This window comes from Budorcas taxicolor, chromosome 10 (assembly GCF_023091745.1).
Source record: "Budorcas taxicolor isolate Tak-1 chromosome 10, Takin1.1, whole genome shotgun sequence".
In the NCBI taxonomy this organism is placed as follows: domain Eukaryota; kingdom Metazoa; phylum Chordata; class Mammalia; order Artiodactyla; family Bovidae; genus Budorcas; species Budorcas taxicolor.
The window spans coordinates 65,453,289-65,479,446 of NC_068919.1; the positions used below are offsets into that span (position 1 = coordinate 65,453,289).

Sequence of the window (26,158 nt, forward strand, 5' to 3'; positions counted from 1 at the left end):
AGGAGGCCTGGGTTCCTCCCCATACAGACCTCTCTCGGGGCTGCCTGAGTGTCTTCATAAGTTGGTATGACCATCACTTCCACCAGAGCAAGTGAACCAAGAAAGTGAGGTGGAAGCTGCGATGCTTTTTGTGACCTAATCTCAGAATTCCTCCACCGTTCTCTACACAAGGGCCTGAAGACCAACAGGCAGGGATCCTTGGGGCCCACCAGCCAGCAATTACCCTCCTTAAAAATAGGAGGAGGTTTCCATCTTCTCCATCCTTTGTGTCTGCAGTTCTAGGAGCTCAGTAACCCCATGTTATCTGGGTCCCCGTCACAGCTGGGCTAATCCACATATTTTGCTGGGCTCCCCCACATTATGGGGATGTTTCTTTAGCCATCTCTAGCTCAAGAGGATCGCTTGAGAGACAGTAGGCAAATGCAGATGCCGACACAGGAATCTCATCATTTGCCTTGTTGGTGTTTGCCATTTTCCACCAGGTTTTTTAGGTGCCCTCTCAGCTTCCCTCCCTGCCACATGCATGATGTGTGGTGTTCCTGCTGTCCTGTTCCTGATCTGTGCAGTACTGCCTTTAGAAGCCCTTTTTACATGATATTCTAAGATTGAGTTTATAATACAAATTCTTCCAGGGAGCATTTGACCATTTAAAACCCACTGGTATTTCTGCCTTTTAGCACATTTATTTAACCCGTAGTTCTTGAATGTGTGCATTTAATTTCCAGCCATTTCTCGCATGAGCAAATTGCCTAAATACACTTGTGAGAAACCCTTTTATGGTAAATGTTATTAAACTGAAAACAAGGGTATAATAAAATAGCAATTTAAGGGTAATTTACTAACAACTGGAGCCCTTAAACATTGACATATCATTGTGTAGTAATAATACCAGACCTGGTATTTAAACACATTCTTTATCACTCCAAGAATCACTGGGACAGTTTCCTAATCCTCATGGTCTTTAATCATAGCTCTTTCAGGATTTTTTTTTTTTTACTACTCATATGTCACCATATGTTTATTTATACATTATAAATCATTAGCTTTTGCCCACCTAAGAGATCCAGCAAACTCTTATCTCTGCTCCTTATCCAGAGGAATAATAGAGGAAATATTTAGAGGCAGTAATAGAGGAGAGTTGAGAAGAGAATGAACCTTGTTCTTGGACTTCTGTTTTCTAGACTGTCTGACTGACTAGGGTGATATTGGCGTGAATAATAATAGAAAGTGCATCATGGAAGTGATTGATTGAATATTTTGAGGATCCCTGGGTCTTCTCAATAAAGAGAATCCCTTGAGTACACATCTCAGTAAAGGTCCCTTCTCCCTGGAAAGTGGTGTGTATGCTACAAAGAAAGCCAGTGGGCAACTGGGCAGGACCTGCCGTTCCCGTCCCAAGTCCTGCATGCCTGCTTGGCTTCTATTTGAAGGGGGAGATTCTCCCTCTTGTTAGCACCTGGGAATACTCCCCTGAGAGGTTGATTCAGTACTACCTAGAAAGCAGGGATGTAGACTCTATACCATGAGGAGGGATCTCAGGTACTCAGAGGGACAAGATGTACTCACAGTCCATATAATCAGCACAGGAAGGGCTCCACAGGAAGATACATCTTCCTTAACCACTTGTTAAGTTGCCCTGAAAAATCATCATCATCACAGAATCTAGAAATCCCTCATCTGTATGGTCAGCTCATCCTCTCCCTGAAGGTACCTGGAGTGCTATCATAGTCAAGAGGTTGTTTGGTGAGCAGATAACCGGGATGAGGGACACTAGATGAGGGGAGCATTTAGTGGCAACTGGTGAGCTTCTTGAGTCCAGCTCAGAATGAGGATGACTTTACTCAGAGGACAGAACTTCTCAAAGCCAAAGGGCTAAGACTTTAATTTTCCTAGAGGGGCACTTGGATAGGCGTATTGGTTATCTTTACCCCAAACTTAGAAGCTTAATAGTAATACAACCATAAATGTGTTATCACACACAGTTTGTCTGGATCAGGAATATGACTCAGGGTCCTTCAAGATGTTCTCTGGTATATAATCACCTGAAGGCTTCACTGGGGCCAAGAATTCAGTTTCCCAGTTGGTACTGCTGTTGGCAGCAGGACTTAGTTCCTTACCATCAGACCTCCCTCCCTATTGAGTTGCTTGAGTATCCTCCCAACATGGCAGCTGGCTCCCCCCAGAATGAGTAACCCAAGAGAGAGCAAGGTAAAAGCTGCAATCCTGCTTATAACCCAGTCCTTCAAGTCACACCCTATTGCTTCCACAATTAACACGTTCCATTTGATAGAAGTGATTCATTAACTACAGCCTGCATCTAGAAGGAGTTGATTGGCTCCACCTTTTGGAGAGGACTGTCAAAGACATAGTGGACATATTTTAAAACCACAAAAAGTACAGTCCTCTATAACTTCTTTTTTTCTATACTTCCACAGCTGACCCAACTCTTCTGCTGATCCATGTATTCTTTTAATATTTCTACATTATTATATTTGTAAATATAATTCAGGTATAAACAATTCATATGTAATTACATGCTATATAATTATATTTTAATGTGTTATATAATTACATATGTATTATAGATACAGTATATAATTATATATGCAGCATATAATTAGTTATGTATTGTAAATATTAAAGTATTTAGCTTACAGCCAAGCTCCTCTAGCATGATAGTCAATATGTATCTTTATGCTAATTTGCATACCTCATTCTGCCTCCTCACTAACTGGGGAACCTGAGGCAGGTTACTTGACCTCTCTCTGCCTCTGTGTCCCCATCCATAAAGTAAGACTGTAATAGGACCTGTCTCATAAGCTTTATTTGAGGATTAAATGAGGAATTGCATGTGCAGAACTTAGAAGAGTGCCTAGCACATAGAAAACATTGAGTACTGTTAGCTGTCAGCATGGCAGCTGGAGCAGTGGCAGAAACAGTTTGATCCAGTTGGCCATCAGAAGGCCATCGTATTTCCATGTTCCCAGAGGCAGTAAATAAAAGTCATAGTCGTCTTCTTGGCCACGCCATAGCCCCACAGCATCCAAGCAGCCCTGTCCCAAAGGTAGGGAAAGAAGCATTTCAGGCCTGGAAGGGACCAGGGGCAGCAGCTTTTGGTTTTCTTTTCCTCTTTGCTGTGCTTGTTCCTCCCCTGGATCCCAGGCTAATCCCTGGCAGAGCAGGCTTACATGGAGATCAGATGTTCAGTTTGTACTCTGAGTCCTATTTCCATTTTGTTTTTGTTTCTGATTTTTTTAGGCTGACCTTTTGTGGAAGGGTAGACTACCCAAACAGGGAAGTGACCTCACAAAAAGCTAGGGAGTTCCTTAGCCTCATGGATTCGTATTAAAGCTTGTTCCCAAATTTCATTTTTAAACATCCATTTTCCACTGGCTACATGTGATCAATGTTGGCATCAGGCATAGACTCACCTTCTTCTCAGGCCCTTTTGCTTGCCAGTGACTCTTTAGTTACTTGGGCTTAATGAATAGACTTTATCTTCATCCTAAGCATATCTGTAATTTAAAACATGCCGGGTGTTTGCTGGAAATGTATCGATGAGAAAATTAGAATGGGTGATTTCTTCATCTCTTAAAGCAACTTTAAAAGAAAGGCTATATACTGGAATGCACAAGGATTATCTTGTGTCAGGTGGCAATTTGCTAAATATAGAGTCAGGAACCTTGGAGGGACCTGCTGAGGTCATCTGTGCCCTCCCACCCCCCTTCCCCATCTGAATGTCTCTAGCCCTGTGCTAGCCAGTTCAGTAGCCACCAGCCACACATGGCCTCTGGGCATTCAGCTGTGGCCAACCCAACCTGAGATGTGCTGTCCATGGCAGAGCACACTTTGGATTAAAAAAAAAAAAATTAGTTGATGTGCAATATTGTGTAAGTTATAGGCGTACAACAGAGTGATTCATAATTCTTAAAGTTCACACTCCACTTATAAAACATTGGCTATATTCCCTGTGTTGTACAAGATATTCTTGTAGCTTATTTTACACATAATAGTTTCACCTTTTAATCTCCTACCCTTGTACTCCCCCTCCCCCTCCCTTCTCCCCATTGGTAACCACAAGTTTGTTCTCCATATCTGAATCTGCTTCCTTTTTCTAATATTCACTAGTTTGTCCTGTTAAAGATTCCACATATAAGTAATAGCACACAGTACTTGTCTTTCTCTGTCTGACTTATTTCACTTAGCATAATACCCTCCAAGTCCATCCATGTTCATTCTTTTTTATGACTGAGTAGTTTTCCATTGTATGTATACCAGATCTTTATCCATTCATCTGTTGGTGAACAGTTAGATCGCTTGCACACCTTGAAAACTGTAAATAATGCTTCTGTGCACATTGTGCGTGTATCTTTTCCAATTAGTGTTTTGGGTTTGTTTTTTTTTTCAGATATATACCCAAGAGTAGAATTTCTGGATCATATAGTAGCTCTATTTTTAGTTTTTTGAGAAAGCTCCGTACTGTTTTCCATAGTGACTGCACCAGTATATATTCCCACCAACAGTGTATAAGGATTCCCTTTTCTCCACACCCTCACCAACTTTTGTTATTTGTAGGCTTTTTGATGATAGCCATTCTGATAGGTGTGAGGTAATATCTCATAGTGGGTTTTTTTTTTTTTTTTACATTTCCCCAATGATTAGTGGTATTGAGCATCTTTTCATGTGCCTGTTGACCATTTGTATTTCTTCTATGGGACAACGTCTATTCAGTTCTTCTATCCATTTTTAAATTTCTTCTGATATTGAGATGTATGAACTCTGTGTGTGTGTGTGTGTGTGTGTGTGTGTGTGTGAGAGAGAAAATTAACCTCTTATTGGTCACATCATTTGCAGATATTTTCTCCCATTCAGTGGGTTGTCTTTTCATTTTGTCAGTGGTTTCCTTTGCTCTGTGAAAGTTTAATTAGGTCTTGTGTATTTTATTTTCACTTTTTATTTCCTCTGCTGTAGGATGGATCCAGAAAAAATAGTGCTGTGATTTATGTCAAAGAGTATTCTGCCTAGGTTTTCTTCTAAAGAGTTTGATCATTTCTGGTCTTACATTTTTGGTTTTTAATCCATTTTGGGTTTATTTTTGTGTATGATGTTAAAAAATGTTCTGATTTCATTTTTTCACATGTAGCTGTCCAGTTTTTCCAATACCACTTATTAAAGAGAGTGTCTTTTCTCCATTGTATATTATTGCTTCCTTTGTTGTAAATTAATTGACCTTGTGTGCATGGGTTTATTTCTGGACTCTATCCTATTCCATTGATCTATGTGTCTATTTTTGTGCTGGTGCCATACTTTTTTGATTACTATATCTTTGTAGTATAGTCTGAAGCTAGGGTGGAGAAGGGCATTGCAACCCACTTCAGTATTGTTGCCTGAAGAATCCCATGGACAGAGAAGCCAGCTGGGCTACAAGTCCGTAAGGGTGCACAGTCAAACATGACTGATGTGACTTAACACGCCTGCCCACCCTGAAGTCAGGGGGTGTGATTCCTCTGGCTCCATTCTTTCTCAAGATTGTTTTGTCTATTCAGGGTCTTTTGTGTTCCCATACAAATTTTAAAATTATTTGTTCTAATTCTGTGAAGATGTCATTGGTATTTTGCTAAAGATTGCACTGACTGTAAATTATCTTTGGTAATATGAAGTGTACCCTGGATTTTGAAGGCTTGGTACAAAGAAAAGAATGCAAACTGTTTCATCAATAATTTTATATTGATTGCAAGTTAAAATAATAATATAGTGATATATATAATTGTATAATGGTTAAATAAAATATATCATTAAAATTAATTTCACCTCCTCTTTTTACTATTCTTTTAATGCAGTTATTGTTGTTATTTAGTTGCTAAGTCATGTCTGACTCTTTTGTGACCCCACAGACTATAGCCTGCCAGGCTCCTTTGTCCATGGGATTTCCCAGGCAAGGATACTGGAGTGATTTGCCATTTCCTTCTCCAAGGGACCTTCCTGCCCCAGAGATCAAACCTGCGTCTCCTGCACTGGCAGGAGGATTCTTTACCACTGAGCCACCAGGAAAGCCCCCTTTTAATACTAGAAAATTTTCAGTTACACATGTGGCTTGCATTATATTTTTATCTGACTGTACTTAGCTGGATCATCTGTCTCTATTCTTCAAGCCCCCAAGATGGAAGTTGTAGAGCTTTCCTTGGTGACTTTTCTGGGTCTTTTGTCATGCTGGCACTTCACTTACTCTCCACATCCAATTTTTTTCTCTCATGCTTCAGTTTGAAGACTTCTGTTTCAAGTAGTTGACCGTCTATTTCCTTATGAAATCCCTACTTCAAAAAAGCAAAGCATCTCTTCATATTCAGTTATAAGCTCAATAACCCCATTATTTTTCACCTTTTCACTTTCTACCTCTTCCAACTCTGATAATTTTTTTAAATTTTATTTTATGGAAGGGTAGTTGATTTACAGTGCTGTGTTAGTTTCTACTGTACAACAAAGTGGTTCAGTTTTACCTACATGTACATTCTTTTTTCATATTCTTTTCCATATGGGTTATCACAGGATATTGAATATAGAGTCCTATGCTATACAGTAGGATCTTGTTGTTTATCCATTCCACATATAAAAGTTGTATCTGCTAATCTCAGACTCTCCATCCACCCTTCTCCTCCTCACTCTTGGTAACTTGAAGTCTGTTCTCTGAGTCTGTTTCTGTTTTGTATGTAAGTTCCTTTGTGTCATGTTTTAGATTCCATGTATAAGTGATATCATATGGTATTTGCCTTTCACTTAGTATCACAATCTCTAAGTCCATCCATGTTGCTGCAGATGGCATTATTTCATTCTTTTTTGTGGCTGAGTAGTATTCCATTGTATACATGCACCACATCTTTATCCATTCATCATTCAATGGACATTTGGATTGTTTCCATGTCTTGGCTATGGTGAATAGTGCTGCTATGCATACGGGTACACTTTTTTTTAATTATGGTTTTGTACAAACATATATCCCAGGAGTAGGATTGCTCGGTCATATGGCAACTCTATTTCAGTTTTTTTTAGAAATCCCCACGCTCTTTTCCAGAGAGGCTGCACCAACTTACATTCCCACCAATAGTATAGGAAGGTTCCCTTTTCACCACACCTTCTCCAGCATTTGTTATTTGTAGACTTTTTATTGATGCCAATTCTCCTGGGGGAAGTGGTACCTCATTGTAGTTTTGATTTGCATTTCTCTCATAATTAGTGATGTTGAGCATCTTTTCATGTGCCTGTTGTTCTGCTGTGTGTCTTCTTTGAAGAAATGTCTATTTAGGTCTTCTGCCCATTTTTAATTGGGTTGTTTGTTTTTTGTTGTTGAGTTGTATGAGCTGCTTGTGTATTTTGGAAATTAAGTGCTTGTCAGTCACATCATTTGCAAATATTTCTCCCAATCCGTTGATTGTCTTTTTGTTTTGGTTATGGTTTCCTTTGCTGTACAAAAGCTTGTAAGTTTGATTAGGTCCCATTTGTTTATTTTTGCTTTTATTCTATTGCCTTGGGGGACTAACCTAATAAAACACTGGATGATTTATGTCAGAGAATGTTTAGCCTATATTCTCTTCTAGGAGTTTTATGTTATCATGTCTTATGTTTAAGTCTTTAAGCCATTTTGAGTTTATTTTTGTGTATGGTAAGAGGGCATGTTCTAACTTTATTGATTTACATGGAGCTGTCCAACTTTCCCAACACCACTTGCTGAAGAGACTGTCTTTTCTCCATTGTATATTCTTGCTCCTTCGTTGAAGATTAATTGACCACAGGTGTGTGGGTTTCTTTCTGAGGTCTCTATTCTGTTCCATTGATCCATATGTCTGTTTTTGTGCCAATACCATGCTGTCTTGATTACTGTAGCTTTGTATCAACTCTGAAAATGGTTAATGGCCTTTCCTGGATCATCTCTGGCCTGTATTATTTTTAAAACTTGGTATCGGAAACCACCCAACATGACTCTAATGTGGGCCTGACTCAGGCAGAGACAAATAGAAGGAATTATTTCTATCATCAAGTACTTGACTGGTCTTTTTGTTACATTACCTCATTTATTCCTGTAACACAAGGAGGGGCAGGTGCTGTTGGTAGCACTCTTGACTGATAGGTTGAGGAACTTATGAAAGTTCCATTGCCGATTAAGTGGCAGAGCTGGGATTTGTGTGCCTAACTCTGAAGCCCACATTCTTTTATGACATACCATGCCTTCCTCCCTTGATACTGTTCTTTGAATATACCCCTTCCTCTTGAGAGGCCTTATCATATGCAGCTGGTGCATTTGTAGCTCATGATCAACACTGACTCTTGAGCTTGGTCTGATGTGTTTGTGCCTCACTAGAATTATGAAGCCCTTCTGCTAGATTCCAGAAATGCCTTTTCAAACTTGCAGATACTTTGTGAAAGCTCTAGCCCTTATACAGTCATCAGTGGGCCAGAGTTCAGGTCTTTAGGTATTAGGAATGACTTTTCTGGCAGAGAACTTTCTTTCTTATCATCCCAGGTCCCATGGATAGCTATCAGTCTGCTGAACAAACTACTTCTTAAAGGCTAGTTAAGGCAAAGTGTACTGTTAACCCATGTTTGTGTGTGTGTATGTGTTCAGTTGTGTCCGACTCTTTGCAACCCCGTGGACTATAGCCCGCCAGGCTTCTCTGTCCATGGGATTCTTTCCAAGCAAGAATCCTGGAGTGGTTTGCCATTTCCTTCCCCAGGGGATCTTCCTGACCCAGGAATCTAACCCATGTCTCTTGCATCTCCTGCATTGGCTGGCGGATTCTTACCACTGGTACCACCTGGGAAGCCCCTGTTTAATTACTCCATGTTACTAGCTAACATTACCATTGGGTAATCCATGTGTATGTAAAGGCAAGAAGTTTATGTTTTGAGTAGTCGGGAATAAGACGAATTCCTTGTAAGAGTGTTGAAAACATTCTCATGGATGAACCTTGAAGAGATTATGCTAAGTGCAATATTCTTGTCATAAAAGGGCAAATACTGCTGAGTTGGTCAAAAAGTTCATTTGGATTTTTCCAGAAGATCTTAAGAAATATCTGAATGAACTTTTTGGCCAACCCGATTTATAATTCCAGTTATATGAGATAAGTAGAGTAGTCAAATATATAGAAACAGAAAGTAGAATAATGGTCATCAGGGGTTGTGGGTATGGAGAATGAGGAGTTAGCGGTTCGTGGATATGGAGTTTCAGTTTGGAAAGACAAAAAAGATCTGGAGAGGGATAGTGGGGATGGCTGTACCACAGTGTAAGTGTACTTAATGCCACAAAATGGTACACTTAAAATGTTTAAAATGGCAAACATTAAGTATATTTAAAAAGTATATTTTACCATAATAAAAATAACCAAACAGATCTTCTCTACTTAAAGAAAAATAGCTTGCTTAGCATGTGTGATCAGAGATGCCACTGGACCCATCTTGGGTCCATTGTTAATTCTAGCTTTGAGATCACAGTCGATTTCTGAGTCAGCTTCTCATGAGGAAGGTGCGGGCTTCACCCAGGTGAGGGGCATCTTTTTCTCCTGATAGATTTCTCCATCTAGGAGGTTTTACCCGCTTCACACAAATGCACTTGCCAGGGCTCCACCCACTTTCCAGGGATGTCTAGGGAAGGGAAAGCAGCTTTGCCTTTGAGGACTCTACAATACGGACCCTTAATTATACTCATTTTTCCATGGAGATTTTCTTATTCCTTATTCCCCTATCTGAGGGTATGCCTAGACTTTCCTAAGAAATAAAATAGCTGTAAATTGTATTCATTTGTACCAAAGTGGTCATAGCCTCTTTGGAGACCTGCATTAGAGTTAGACTGAGCAAACACCTCAGAGTGTTAGTGTTTCACTGAAGTCAGTACCCCTTGACAACCTCAGGTCAGATCTCCACTCGAGGCAGAGGCTGTTTTGAGAAAATTTAGCCCGGGTGCCTAGACTGAGACTGCAGGCCCCAGGAGTTCTCTTTATACAGTGTGCTGCTTGGTGCCATGGTGGTGTATCTGCTTATTTGCCCTGCCTGTTTTCCTTTTCAGGAATCATTAACCAATGGCAACAGGAATCCAAGGATAAAGTGATATCCCTTCTGTTAACTCACCTGCCTTTGCTGAAGCCAGGAAACCTCGACGCAAAAGTAGAGTATATGAAACTGCTGCCCAAAATCCTGGCACACTCCATTGAACACAACCAGCACATCGAGGAGAGCAGGCAGCTGCTGTCCTACGCTTTGATCCATCCAGCCACTTCACTGGAAGACCGCAGTGCTTTGGCCATGTGGCTGAACCACTTGGAGGACCGTACGTCGACCAGCTTTGGCGGCCAGAACCGAGGCCGCTCGGACTCTGTGGATTACGGGCAGACGCACTACTATCACCAAAGACAGAACTCCGATGACAAGCTTAACGGGTGGCAGAACTCTCGGGATTCTGGGATTTGCATCAACGCCTCCAACTGGCAGGACAAAAGTCTGGGGTGTGAGAACGGCCACGTGCCCCTCTACTCATCTTCATCCGTCCCCACCACAATCAATACGATTGGAACCAGCACAAGTACAAGTAAGTCCCCCGGAAGCCCTTTAGTGCAGTCTGGTTTGGTGACTTGCTGTGTGTGGCATGTCCCGCTGGGAATGTCTGCTCTGGGCACCCCGTAACCCTGGGAGAGAAGGGCTGATTGAAATTGGCTGCGGGAAAGGGCTTTTTGGACCCCGTGTTTGTTGTTCTTTCGACTCCTGAAAGAGAAAAATCCTGGGCAGGTAAAAATGATTGATGGTTTAAATTTGGGTTACAAATAGATTAAAAAAAAGGAAAAATTAAACATGAGATTAAGTGGTGAAAGAAGGAAACTTCTGCTTTCCACAAACAGAAATGCCTTCACCCAGTACCTTTTACCTGGGGTTTTTGGATTTGCCAAGACATTGAGTTCCTGTGTGATGCTCTGTACCTGATTCTAACCCATGTTTAACCAGACAGCCTCATGGGCTTTGTGCATTTTCTTTTCTTTTTCCACTTCTTCTTTTTTTTTTTCTTTTCCTTTCTTTCTCTCTTTTTTTCCCCCTTCCTTTCTTTCTCTTTCTTTCTTTCTTTTTTTTTTAAATTTCACCCTGGAATGTTCCCTCCCTTGCATCCCCTTGTCTTAATCACCGGTTATCAGGGTTACTTTTCCTCCTGACCAGGGGGAGCAGGTTTGCTAACTGAGAATGCTGCTCTGTCTACAGCCTGGTGTGAATGCTGTGGCCTTCTCGCTCAGTCTAACCCCTTAGGAGAGGTGGGGCAGGAACGGCTTTGGCAGAGGGGAGAGCAGAGGGCAGCCCTCTGCTCTTTGAACACTAAAGCAAAGTACTCTGCCCACAGATGGGACCAGGCCTGGGTCTGGTGGCTCTGTGTGGCTCCCCACTTAGGCTGAGCGAAGTGACATAGATGCTACTGGCACGTCTATAAAGTGCGTGGGAGAGTGGGCCACCACTGAAGAGAATTCCTTGATGCTACTTTGCATGTGTCTCTGAAGATGGTGTCAGGCCCGAGATAACTTTCTTGGGGAAAAGCTTTCGCAGTTAGACTGTGTGTGCCTGTCAACAGGCAGGAACCCTCAATGAAAAGATCTGAGAGTATGAAGAATTGGCAGTGACAGCTTCTTGGCCTCTGCCTCCACATGGATCTTGGGGCTAATGGGCCTTTTTAAATGGCTTTCTTAAATACGTAAGTGTGTGGAATTTTCACTACATTGATTGAAACAGTACTTCAGTGAAATAATCAAAGAAATACTTCAGATACTGCTTTGATAATGCCACAACACGAGGTTTTAAAATTCTTTTGTCCATTTTCACATTTAGATATTGATAACTTGCATATTTGGGGAATTAGGTGATTATTACATCATTAATTTATTGTGTAAGAGGTTCTGTGACAGGTTTTTTTCACAGACTAGTAATCCAGGAAACGGTTTCACTAACCTCTGTGTGATGGAAAGTGATGGCTTGAACTATTCAGACACATGCAGGCTGAGACTGCAGAACTTCTTGGCCCGAGTTTCCTGGGTTGGTGACAGAATCTAGTAATTGTTTCAAAATTCTTTGATAGTTAGGAGAGATGCAAGCTCTGAGCTGCCTGCCCTCTCAAAACTTGGTCTTCTTTATTTTAAGAGGTTGAGTTTTATGTCATCCATCTTGAAATTAGTCTGGGGTCATCACATTTCCATCTCTGCTGATGTAATACATTTTTGTCGGGTCTTGATAAGATTAGTACATTTGAGATGGTTATCAGATTGTCACTTTTATATTTCACTGTGGCAACCAAGCCCAGAAGATGGGAAGGAAATGCTTAGATGCTTGTCATGGTCTCCTAGGCCTTTGAGTCCAGGATAGTACTTGAGCTGAAAAGGACTTGGAAGTTTAAGAAGATAGCTAGATTACATATTAGAAAAAGATTACATATTACAAAAGGGATTAGAGCCCTTTTTTGGAGCATCAGTAAAGAAGATAAGAGCTCAGATCTTTCCTCCAGAAAGTTTCATTGGGTCATATCAACACTTGTATTTTAAGAACATCTCTTTAACACAATCTTAATGTCATTGCTTTACTCCTGTGCATTGTTGATAGTGGCTAAATTGTGCTTATCCAAACTGCAGTCCTTTGGGTCATTCATTAACTCAATGCTTCTATCAACTATCTTCCGAGCACCTGGGAGGCAGCTTGACATAGTGAACAGAAAAAAGACTTTGGTGTCACTGCTACCTGGGTCCAAATCTCAGACCTGCAATTAGCTACCTACAACTAGGCCAAGTTACTTCACCTCTCTGAGCAAGGTCACCACTTGCAAAATGGAAACGTTCATGATATCTACCTGTGAGGGTTGTGGTGAGGGTAAATGAGATTATGTATGTGAATGCCCTGGCCAGGGCTGGCAGCAGTAAGCACTCAGTGAGTGTCTGCTAAATGAATGAGAGGGACTGGGCAAGACAATGAATAGCAAAGCACTGGCATTAGCTGCCCTCCCCAGACTCTTGTGCTCATTGGCATTGTACTTTTCCTGAGCCCAGGCCATGCAGAGTGGTCTAGGGGGACTTGAATATGCTATGACCATTTCACTGCAGTAGAAAATGGTTTGGCCTTGAGGGTTCAGATCACAAGATAGAAAAGTGCCAGCTTGTTTGGGAAAAAGCAAACAAGGTTGTTGGCTAAAAATGAGTGAGTGAGGTAGACAGCCGTGGTAGAGGTTGCAGAGGTAACGGGGAGGGAGAGATCGTGCTGGGTATTGTGGGTTGTTGTAAGGACCTCGACTTTTGCTCTAAGCAACCGCCTCAGAGGGTTTTTGGCAATTGAGTGATGTGATCTGGCTTGTGTTTTAAGGGGGATAGTTTTGGCCACTGTGTTAAGAATAGATTATACCAGGGCAAGGACAGAAACATGAAGAGTAGTTAAGAGACTATTGCAGTAATCCAGGCAAGCTATTGATTACTTGGACCAGGATGGCCACAGTAGGAGGGGGAGAAGTGGTCAAGTCTAGATGTATTTTGAAAGTACAGCCAACAGGATTTCCTGACAGAATAAATGAGTTGTCAGGGGGAAGAACTCAAGAATGACTCCAGGGTTTTTTGCCTACAAAAATGTTGGAAGTTCAGTGTCCTATATGGTGACTTTATACATCTGTTAGACCACCAGAGACGTCTAGTAAGCAGTTGGATATATGAGCATGCAGTTTGGGAGAGAAGACTGACCTAAGATAGAACTTTGGGAGCTACCAGCACATGGGTGGTATGTAAAATGATGAAACTATGAGATAAGGTCACCATGGTAGAGATGCAGATAGAGAAGACTGAGGACTGAGCCCGAGCACATCATCATGAAGCCTGGGGAGAAGGGGAAGAAGCAGCAAATCAAGGAGAACCCGTTGAAGTTGGAGAGAAGTCAAGTGTGTGTGTGGCGGGGCGGGGGGGCAAGGCAATGAAGAAAAGGTTTCAAGTAGGAAAAAGTGGTCAACTGACTCAACTGCTACTGATAGGTCCAATAAGATGAGAACCAAGAAGTGATCACTGGATTTATTAAGAGAGAAATCTTATGAGACTGGACCCTTCACTGATCTCTTGGGGTAGTCGTTGCTGCTAAAAGAAACAAGCCCACGTAAAAGTTTGTTTTTGACTAACGTAAAGTCCAGAACAGGGGGGTCCCTGATTGACATGTGACATTCTTCTAAGCAGTTATTCATGAACCCAGGCTCTTTCTGTCTCATGTCTTTTGCCGTCTTCACCACATGTAGCCCAAAGTGACCAGGCTTGTCAAACCACAGGAAGGAGAAAGAGATGGGGGAAGTCTTCTTGGGCAGATTTCATGGACAGATAACCTTCACTCACATCCCACTGGCTAGAACTCTGTCACATGGCCACATCTAATAGCAGGGGTGTGGTAGGTGTAGTCTTGCTGTGTGCCCAGGAAGAAGAGGGATCAGAGGCAGAGGGGACACAGGCAGAAAGCACCTTGCCAACTACCACTGAATAAAATAACTACCACTGGGGAAAAAGAGGGATCTTAGAGATCAATTGGAAGTGCTTCACACATGATAGGCATTTAAGGGATGAAGACAGTTGAGTTAGTGATTCCAGTGAGATAAGAGGCAAGACACTAGCTAGAAGTTTGATTTTGAATGTATATTGACTTTGAGAAGGTGCTTGCACATTGAGATGAAGAAAATGATGCATTAAAAAATAGAACCATGCAGGTTGTTGAGGAAGGGATTTAAGATGAGGCTAAGAGTAGGAGGCAAAAACTATGCCCTAATTTAATAAGAATCAACCTATTTTTATTCATTTGGACAGAAGAGAGAGTGCCTTTTAGTGACTGCAGAAGTTAAATGAGATCTCATAGGATGTTTGAGCTGGGCCTTTTCCTCCATGAGATAGGAGAGGAATGGGTTGGGACCGTTGAGAGTCTATGAGGCACCATTTTAGATAGCATCAGGGTGTTTCAGACGAGAGGGAAGAATCTGCTTTCAGTACCTAGCTCTCTTTTTAAGAGGGTCTGATGACTGAGAGCAAGAATCTGCAGGTTCTTCATCATGAGTCTGTGGGACCAAGGTATTGGCTGTCACGAATTATACACGTCTTAGTCAACTTTGTTTTGGCCATCACAAGCAATTCCAAATGCAGTGTACCTAGAGCCTGCCTTAGCACTTTTAGGTTTGCTTTCTGTCTCAAGTCATCTATAGAAAAAGTAAATCTTCCAGGAAAAGAACCATCCAGGTTTTCTTAAGAGCCCTCAGAATCCTGCTGTGTAGAGGTCAGTGCCACCTCCATTGCCCCAGACTGACTTTCTAACCATTTTCTACCCTTCGCTGGTGGACTTTGACCTGGGAAAAAACTATATGCTGCAGTTACAAATGCAAGGAGCCTGTTTTCATTCAAACTGTTGATAATACTTGATTTTTCTTCGCATGCTTTACATTTGGGTTTGAAAACATGCCAACCTTTGCTAGCCTCATCTGAGATAAAAACTCAGAAACTTTGGGTTGCAAAAATTATTCTAGAATGCTCCATCTGAGCTGCCCACTTCATCTACAATCTCATGGTGCAGCTTGGAATCTCAGTATTTCTTTTATTAACCTCAATTGACTTTTATGCTAGTAACAGCTATATAGTAAAGAAATTTGGTACCATGGATTATGAAAAGTAACTCAACAGTGATCACTGCATCATGTTTACTACATGCTGGGTGCTCTTCAGAACCCTTTACATAAATATTAACTCACTGAACTTTTGTAGCTCCATGATGTGGCTCATATTGTTATCCCCATCTGCCAGATGAGGAAACTAAGGCCCAGAGAGGCTGAGTACCTTGATCAATGTCACAGCCCATCTAAGTCATATGCCCCAAGTATGCTAGCTCTGTACTGACCCATGTAGCAAGCATTCTGCATTCCAGTTCTTGGTTGACATCTTTGCCTCCCCTTCCTGACTATGAACCCCTTGGAAACAGGGGTGTTGTCCTCTTTACCTCTCTTTCCTCACACCTAGAACACCCTCAAAAAGTCACAGAAATATTGGAGATGGCAAATTCCTGGCACGTATTCAGCTGCCATTCTCTTGTGGTAGAGCATCTCTTAGAAAATGGTTGTGTCCTGCGAAGCCCAGATGTGGCCTCCACATCCTCCTCAATATGCCCCTCAAGGCAGCCACTATAATTCAGTAAGAGATGGCATGTGAGCTGAAGCCTGTCTGCCTGCCCTGCCAGAAACATTTGCTCAGCAGTAGGGACTTAATAAATTCCTGGGCTCACTGCACAGATGTTCATGAAATTATCAAATTTCCAAAATATAGGAGAAAGTGTTCTTGGGAATTCACTAAATATTTGGTGATAATATAATTCGCTAAATATTTGGTGATCATTTAGCATTCTGTCTTCATCCTCACAGTGACATTTATCATTACTCTTCCTTTCTTTGTGACATGTTACTGACTTGATCTCAGTACTAATAGACCTTTAGTAACATACTGTGATCTTGATTGTGGAGGTGGGCATATGAATGTATATAGGTAATAAGATGCACAAATTCATACCAAAGAAAATAGTGTGTACAAAATCTGCTGAGATCTGAGTAAGGTCTGTAGTCTCAGTAACAGTATTGTTTGTGTCAGTTTCCTAGTTTCGTTAACACACTATTGTTGTGTAAAATGTCACCTTGGACGATGCTGGGGGAATGAGTACATGGGACCTCTCCCTGTAGTATTTTTGCAGTTTCTTATAGATCTGTAATTATTTCAAAATTGAAAGTTAGAAACTAAAAACTACTGGGCCATGCTGAATATTTCTTGGGCTTTGATCCTGTTTCTCGACCTTCTTGTGGGGTCTAGGATCCATCCCTTAATGAAAAGGTGGCTCTTGGGCCTCAGAGAGCCAATACCTAAGACAAAACTACTTCATCAGGCAAGGTGAAAAGTAGAGGTGACGTAGATCTCAGGAAAACTGGCTCCTTTGGGAACCCTGAATCTGCAACTGAAAAAAAAAAAAAATCTTCCAATTCCACCAGCCCCTTAGGCAGCCCAGGCCAGCTGTTTCAAAAGTACTCATTTGGCTCAAGTCCTTCCTTTTCCCTCTGCTCTTCTCATTTTCTTACAAGGCCACCATCTACTTCAAGCTCATTCCAACTAGCCTGTAAAAAACCATCAGGATACACATTCAAAGGGAGGAGAGAGACCACTCAGCTTTCGGAAGCTCTAATAAGGAGAGGTCTTGGCAAGTGGCCTCCTGGAAACTGGAAAGAGGGGCAAGGCTTGGAGATCTTACTTCTATCTTGCTGGCTGTAGGTCATCTCCATCCTAAGCCTTCAGAGCCACTGGTGTTACTGGAGTTCCTTTTTAAATTTTCATGGAATTATTTTGTCTTTTTAACAACAGATTTTTCTTTCTCAGTGGAAAATTTCTTCCTCCCCAAAATGTAGCCAACCTGGCATACAACTGAAAAATTCCATTATTTCCTTAACCCCTCATTTGCTCTTCAAAGAGGTAACTCTAGTTGCTTTGCTTCCTTTGAGAAGCATTTATAACAGCTGGCATGATATATTTTTAGCTTCAGCTTCCTTCCCTTTGGGGGAAACTGGTTTTAAATATGGCCCTGGCCTTCCTGATACCACATTGTGAAGATGGCTCAGTGATATCTCAGAGGACCCAGTATTGCCACTGCCTGATCCTTTGCCTGTTTCCAAGAGTCCAAAGGTTTTATAGGACCTTGCTTTTCCTCTCCATGTCTAGTGTTTGTTTTCCAGGACTTGGGAAAGAAAAAATCAGAAAAAACACTGTAGTAAGCAAGAAGCCTGCTTATTTTATTGTGCATCAGAGATCCCACAGCTTGGGAAAAGTCAAAGACCTCCTTGGTACACATGCCTTGGGTCATGAGGATGTGCCATCCAGCCCCTGTTCGCGAGGATTTTTTTAGACTCTAATGACAGTGAGAGTTATTAAACACTAGATGACCTACCGAGGAAGGCAGTAGTGTTTCTAATTCCCCACTGTACTTCAAAAATAGGATGGATTCTGGCTGGAATAAATGACTTAAACTGGACTAGCCTGGAAAAGGGGAGGAAGAAGGAGATGAACAAGCTGGCTTCTTTTAGATTGTTTTTGGTTTTTTTGTTTTTGTTTTTGAGCCCTATAGTCTTGGGATTTCTATTATTTCACAAGATTTATAGTTATAAGCTCTAAAGTTAGAGTTTAGAGTTATAGGTTTAATCCATGAATAATGGGACAAAAAAAATCTTTTAGTCTTGTTTTTTTTGTTTTTTTTTTTTCCTTTTCTCACCTTTAAGATATCTGGGGATAAACTCAGGTTACACTGAGGAAAGATATATCATGAATGTAGCTTCTCTTTTAAAAAATTATATTTACTTATTTTTAATTGATTGATGATTGCTTTACATTTTGGACTTCCCCGGTGGCTCAGAGGTTAAAGCGTCTGCCTGGAATGTGGGAGACCCAGGTTCGATCCCTGGGTTGGGAAGATCCCCTGGAGAAGGAAATGACAACCCACTCCAGTACTCTTGCCTGGAGAATCCCATGGAGGGAGAAGCCTGGTGGGCTACAGTCCATGGGGTCAGAAAGAGTCGGACACAACTGGGCGACTTCACTTCACTTACATTTTGCTGAGTTGTGCAGTGTGCTTCGTCGCTTCAGTTGTGTCCCACTCTTTGCAACGCTGTGGACTGTGGCCCGCCAGGCTCCTCTGTCCATGGGATTCTCCAGCAAGAATAATAAAATTGCCACATCCTCCTCCAGGGGATTTTCCCAACCCAGGATCTAACTCACCTCTCTTATGTCTCCTGCATGGGAGGTGGGTTCTTTACCACTAGCACTACCTGGGAAGCCCCTTTGATATTACTAATAGTAAGCAAATGAGACTCTTGAATTCCATGGTGACAGAGGAGGATAAATTTCAGCAGAAGCAATTACTATTAATTTGGGATATGTGTTTAAACACTGTCAGTATCATTCCTGCCATCCTCTTACCTACACCCTGGTCCTCAACATTCTTTTAGGTAAAATACAGTCGTGGGAAATCTCTGGTGTAAGTCAAGTAAGAGAAGGGTATCGAAATGGGGAAGGGGACTTCCAAAATCTGGGAAATGCTATAAAGGATTTTTGTGGATTGGAAAAAGGCTAAAACTCCCAACATGCCCTGAGGCAGTCATTCTTTGCCAAAATTCTGGACCATTCCCATAGACAAATTCCATGGCTATAATTAAATGTTAGAGCCAGTGAGAGAACAAGGTTTGCTTTAGAAATTGGTTTCACAGCCAACCTTCCTGAGATGCATCCTTTTGGAAGAGCCCATCAAAACCTATATGGAACTAAAAAAGCTATAACAGATTATTTTGTACTTTAGCCTTCTCCTTTGCACAATAAGACATTACAATGCAAAGAGAATTATAAGGCTATAAGTGGCATTTTAGATATTCAAGTTTAGAGTATGAATGATGAGGCAGCCTTGATCAAAATCAAGAATATGGCTTTGAAGTCAGATGACGTGGTTTTAAATTCCAGCTGCACCAATAAGTAGGTATGTGAACATGGACAAATTACTTGACCTCTAAACCTCCTTTCTTCATCTATAAAATGGAAATACATTTCAGTAGGCAAATAGGTGGGGAAACAAAGGGAACAGTGACAGACTTTATTTTCTTGGGCTCCAAAATCACTGCAGATGGTGACTGCAGCCATGAGATTAAAAGACACTTGCTCCTTGGAAGAAAAGTTATGACCAGCCTAGACAGCATATTAAAAAGCAAAGACATTACTTTGCTGACAAAGGTCTGTCTTGTCAAAGCTATGGTTTTTCCAGTAGTCATGTATGGATGTGAGAGTTGAACTGTAAGGAAAGCTGAGCACTGAAGAATTGATCCTTTTGAACTGTGGTATTGGAGAAGACTCTTGAGAGTCCCCTGGACTGCAAGGAGATCCAACCAGTCCATCCTAAAGGAAATCAGTCCTAAATATTCATTGGAAGGACTGATGCTGAAGCTGAAGCTCCAGTACTTTGGCCACCTGATGCAAAGAACTGCCTCACTGGAAAAGACCCTGATGCTGGGAAAGATTGAAGGCAGGAGGAGAAGGGGATGACAGAGGATGAGATGCTTGGATGGAATCACCGACTTGATGGACATGAGTTTGAGCAAGCTCCAGGAGTTGGTGATGGACAGGGAAGCCTGGTGTGCTGCAGTCCGTGGGGTCACAAAGAGTCAGACACAACTGAGCAACTGAACTGAACTGAACTGAGGCAACCTCTTAATTGGCTTGATCAGGGTAGGTAGTTAATGTGTTAATTGCAATAGCCATATAAAGCAGGGGATCATAGAAAAGGCTTAAGACTTTAAACATATTATTTTATCTTAATGTGTAAATGCATTCTCGTTCCATCTTTTGTATAGTGCGATGGTCCTTTGAGAACAGCATTTCTGACTGAGTCGGCTCTTTTGTGCATAAATCACACCCTTGATGCATTATTGTCTATGATTTCCTTAAAATGGAACTGGAATTTGACGACATTTCCAAAAACAGAGCATAGAATCTTTCTAGATTCTGGCTTTCCTGTTTTTATAATTTACCTTACAGTTTTGTCACTAACACTGAATTCAACAGTAGATTTTTAAAAGTAAAACAATGAGTATTTCTAAAGCTTGTAACAAAGTTTTTGAGTAGTTAGCTTTTTTTGTAATTTATATGTCATCATTTCTGTTATACTTTTTTAAAGTGATACATTCACAGTAGCAAGTACAACTAGGATAAACAGATTTTGGGAAAAAATTCAACTGTCTCTTGGTACACCTGCAGGTCAGCTGATGGGAGCAGAAGTACACAAGTCAATTCTAGTCACTGAAGAGCCATGGGCATACATGAGAAGTTGGAAAGGAATGGAGAGTGCTGAGTGGTCCAGCAAATTGGGCAAGTGAAGATGAGATGAGAGCTTCTTAGGGTTGTGAGGATTAAATGAAAAATGTATATAAAGCACTTGCCAATAGGAGATGCTCAGCAAATAATAGGCCTCATTATTGTTATTTCTGCACTTGTCAAGCTGATACAAGTAAGTGGTATTCATTCCCAACCCAGGCTCTGCAGTAAACTCAGGTGAAACAGCCCTCCTAGGGCAGTTCTAAGACACGTCTCTTCCGATAGACGCAATTGAAATCAAGATGCTTTGCCAGCTCTGTAGAGAGCTGCCCTCCACAAATACATATAATCACCCCTCAGGATTGTTGCTGTGGTCTGTCTTCCTAAATAGCTTAAAATGGACCAGAAGAAAAAGAAAGAGTAAGAACAAGGTAAAATTTTGTTTTTGTTTCTTCAGGATCCATTGCTAAAAGAAATAATTTTTTTAACTGGCAATAAGTGTAAAGATACTATTCAAATTTATTTAAATGATCCTTAAGTAACAGAAAAAGATTTATTTACTTGTTTGTTTATTTTTGGCTGTGCCGGGTCTTCCTTGCTGTGCGCAGGCCTTCTCCAGTTGCAGCAAGTGGGGGCTATTCCCTAATTGCAGTACATGGGCTTCTCATTGCAGTGGCTTCTCTTGTTGCAGAGCACCAGCTCTAGGCACTCGGGCTTCCGTAGTTGTAGCGCGTGGGCTCAGCAGTTGTGGCTCAAGGGCTCTGGAGCACTGGCTCAGTAGTTGCAGAGCGTGGGCTTAGTTGCCTCATGGCGTGTGGGATCTTTGCGGAGCAGGGATCAAACCCACATCCCCTGCATTAGCAGGTGGACTCTTAAGCACTGGGCCACCGGGGCAGCCCCAGAATAAGACTTAACAGAGACAGATATAGGCTAGGGAAACGTGGCCAGTTCCAAGAGTGCAGAGTGTTTGGAAGAAAAGATCAGTTGCCTAGGCAAGTCACTCCACCTCCAACTCGGTGTGGACTCTTGCACTCTTAGGAACTCGTACTTCTTTATCAAGGCATGAGGTTGGATGACCCGGAAGGATCCTTGATAGTGCTTTCACTCTCGGCTTCTGGGGTAGAAACTGAGTCATAGAGCACTGATGTTTGAGTGTACAGAGCTGTTACTTTGGGGTGAGCCAGAGGAGAAAAATGAAATGCCAGCTAATGTGCTGGGCTAGTCTAAGAGAATTGGCACCTGTCAAAGCCAGGAAGAGATCCTCCTGCTATAGTCATCATTAAATACACAGTCAGGGAGAACCTGATTGATTCTGGTCCCCCTCATTTTTAAAAGAATGTGAACACCCGTGATTGCTACCTGGACTGTGGAACTGGGAAGTCTGACAGACAGGGGTGGGGGAAGGTTAGTTTTTCACTCTCCCTTTTGAAGGGAGTACTGTGTTAGTGCCATGTATTACCTGTTAAAAATAAAACATACATACTTATAAAATGAAAATGATACAATGTCAGTGAAGAGAGAAAAAGATATTCTGAAAGAAAAGATGGGGTAATTTAGCCTGGAGCAATAATACTAAAAAGGAGTGATTTGGTAATTTTGAAACATATTAGAGTTTATTAATATGAAAGGTACTGTCTTGAGTTCCTTGGTCTGTGTCATACAGAAAGAAAAGAAAATTTGCAAAAATTATGGGTAAAGATCTTGGTGATGATAAAACTCCATGACATGTAGAATCCCAGTGAAGATTTTCTATTCTTTCTGAGCTTAAAGAAAGAAAAAGAAAACCAGAGGATCACCAGGTTCATTTGCCTGGTGCCTGCATTGCAAGCCACCTGTAATCCACTCTTGCTCTGTGGCTGTCGTGTCATCAGAATGGGATTTTTTTTTTTTTTGAGAAAGTGGACTGCTTGAAGGTCCTTTGTTTTAAGAGATCTGATAAATATTTGGCATGGTGCTGGTCTTCTTCCTGTGCCAGTAAGTCAAACATCTCCACAGTGGGAGCGAAACAGCTGTAGGATGCACTCTCAAAAGCTACTGCCCATTTTGGATTTAAACATGCACACACACAGACACACACAACCACTTCTGCTATACCCAAGTCAAAATAAATTAGGTGTATATTCCTTAGACCCAGTTTCCCGAGAGGCATTTGTGAGTAGCATCAATTGATAACTATGGCACCAAAACTCCTACAGAGCCTGGAAATTCAATTCCTGTGGAAAAAGAATGACAGTGGCAAGTATTAAGAAACTTAGTATACTGTCCTAACCTATCATTAGTATCAAGGTGAAGCATATGGAAGAGAACATATTTTATGCACAAGTATCATTTACATAGTGGGGATGTTCTTTCGGAGTTGCCTGAAATGATCTTTTTTAATCAAATCATTTTTCCATGGACTAAAACTATGATTTGGAATGTCAGTTGTCTTGGCTTCTAGTCTTCATGAGCAGGAACTCTTAGAATCAGGTTAAGATCCCCAGTTCCTGAGATTCTCAATCAAAGTTAATAATCTATAAAAGGATTTTTAAATAAATACTGGAAGAATTTCATCACATAATTTTTTTTATCAATGGTTGCAATTCTTTTATCAATGGTTGCAATGAGTCCTCTTCTCTGATTAGTAATTTGGAATGATTTAGGTGACTTTTTCGGTTTGGGTTTGCTGTTTTTAACAGGTCACCCTTAGGTGGCTTTGGATGGACAAGGCAGGCAGTTCTAATTCCAGCCTCAAGCTGTGTTTTAAACAGAGAGAATGTGGCCGTCCCAAATACTTTCAGGAGCTAGAGAGAGAACTTGCTGAGAAAAGATGTGGACGTGAGGGCTCAGCTAGAACGCTGCCTGGTCTGCATCCACTGGGTGTGTTGGGAGGAAGCTCAGGACTGCAGCGTGTCTGGAAATTTGGAAGGATTTTATAGTAGTCATTAGGCCTCAAGGAGATAGGTTGTGAGAAAGAGGATTATTCACACATGTTCATCATTATCCAAGAAATTATTGGGTACCTGTGATATTGTTATTAACTCTAGTAGGCTTCAGTTCAGTCACTCAGTCATGTCCGACTCTTTGCAGCCCCATGAATCGCAGCACGCCAGGCCTCCCTGTCCATCACCAACTCCCGGAATCCACTCAAACTCATGTCCATCGAGTCGGTGATGCCATCTAGCCATCTCATCCTCTGTCGTCCCCTTCTCCTCCTGCCCCCAATCCCTCCCAGCATCAGAGTCTTTTCCAATGAGTCAGCTCTTAGCAGGATAATTTCAATATCCCCACTGAATGTTATATATAAATATTATTCTAAAAGTCAGCACTCACTACATGTACAATAATGGCATCCTTGTGTTTGTTTAATTTTGGCAAGGTAGGTCCAAACTGACCTGTAATCTCACAGCACTGGGATTTTCTGATTCCCAAGAATGTCTCTGATTTGTGTATGAGGGTGACAATGTGACTGAGGCCAGCCCATCCCTAAGTTGGGACCTGAGCTGCAGACCCTAAATTCAAGGTAAGCCTTGTCCCCTAGCTCACCACAACTCAGGAATGAGTTTTGTCAATACTCAGAGAAAGTACATGTCTTAGTAGCGAAGAAGTGTTGCTTGAAGTCTTTGTTTTTAATCTGTGAGATTTGTGAGAAAGAATATAGAGCTGTGTACGGTCACAGTTCTTTCCCAAATTTTCTGTTGGTGATGATCTCTTTCTGTCACTAGAGACAGCTGCATAATTTTTATTTGCTTCTAGAATTATTCTCTTGCTCCTCTTCCCCAGCCACTCCATCTGTATGCAGGTCAGAGAGCAGGCTAATTATGGGGTACTGGAGAAGCAGTTGCGCAGAGAAAAGCGCTCGCCTCGGGGAGCTCAACACCAGGGTCATGCTCGTGACGATCTCCGTGTTCACATCCACATGTTTGCCTGTGCACGGCCTTCCATCCTTTTGCAGTTGCACAAACCAACTTTTCGGATTCTTTACCCACTGAGCTATGAGGGAAGCCTTTAGAAAGGTCAACACAAGAAATAAGTGCTTGTTCTTAGGACAAAGCAAGTAAAGGATTTCACTTTAATTTCTTGGGTCTTCACACTAGAAAAACAGCCACCAAGTGGCTGAGAACAAAGATATGTTCCTATACGTAACCAAGGTTTTGTATTTTTGGCTGCCCCTGCACTGGCTTCGGAGCAAGAAGCTTTATACACTTAGGGGGTCAAACTCTCAAACTGGTGGGCTGCTGAAATTCCTTGACCTAGGAGACTGCTTTTGCCGGCAGGCCAGTTTCTTCAACTCCTTCATTTTGGGTATTGATTTACTTCTGTAGGTGTTGACCCTATGAACCCTCTCTGGCACCCTAAATGGCACAGGCTGAGAAAGACAAGATGTTTTCTGCGGATATTTCACTTAAGAATCCTGACTTTGGGAACAGGCTATGGAAAAATACCTTTACCCTCTGCCCCTCCCTCTTTTAGATCAATCAGCTTAGATTCAGCCCCTTGGAATTATCTAGACTGGCAAAGATTTGGGGCCCTTGACTGAGCTGTTGGAACTCTAGAAGAAGCTTGCTTGCAACACAGATTTATGTTCATCATAAAGAATCTATAAACTCCCAACACCATGTCTTTCAAATGGGAACTTTGATGAAATTTCTGCCTCACATGAGTCCATGACAGCCATAAGGATCCCAGTGGGAACCCCATCCCTAAGTCCATCACCAGCAGAGCTGGGTCTTCTTTGGTGCTGGGAGAAGTTTGCTTCTCTCAAGTCTCATCGTTCCAAGGTGAGTCACAGAGCCACAGAGGTGGCCTAGTTTTTGTGGTTACAGGGAGAGTTGGGGCAAATGACCCCATATTTCTCAACATTCCCGCCTCTGTTATACTTTGGCTAGTTCAAGAACGCATGCTTGTAGCATGGATCTGGCAGTGTTGCCAGTTACACCAATGGCAGAGTCAGAGTCCAGAAAGGTCTCAGGCACTATCGACTTGTAGTTCAGAGCATGTGCTTTGAAGTCAGACCAACCTGGGTCTGACTGAGTCCACTGATACCAGTTCTACTGATGATTAGCTGTGTGACCTTGGAGCGATGCCTTAATCTCTCTTGGCTTTGCTTTCCTCATATTAAAAGAGTGGGGAATAATCACCACCCATGGGTGATTGTGAAAGTCCTCTCTGGGTCTAAGGGCAATCCTCTTTTTTTCTGGAGAGATTTTACACTAACCCTCCTGATTGAAAAACCTGTGCTCCTTCAGTTCTAGGAAAATTTCTCAAATTTAAAAAATGATTCTCCCATTTTAATG

The 26,158-nt window shown here is 41.7% G+C and overlaps 1 protein-coding gene across 2 annotated transcripts in view; it reads left to right on the forward strand.

Moving 5' to 3' along the window:
- Positions 1-26,158, forward strand: part of SAMD4A (sterile alpha motif domain containing 4A) — a 227,247-nt gene that overhangs the window by 127,780 nt on the left and 73,309 nt on the right. For both annotated transcript variants that reach the window (XM_052647150.1, XM_052647151.1), the window contains exon 3: positions 10,055-10,573. In XM_052647150.1, coding sequence (XP_052503110.1) covers positions 10,055-10,573 — 519 coding nt within the window. The remainder of the gene's footprint in view (positions 1-10,054; positions 10,574-26,158) is intronic.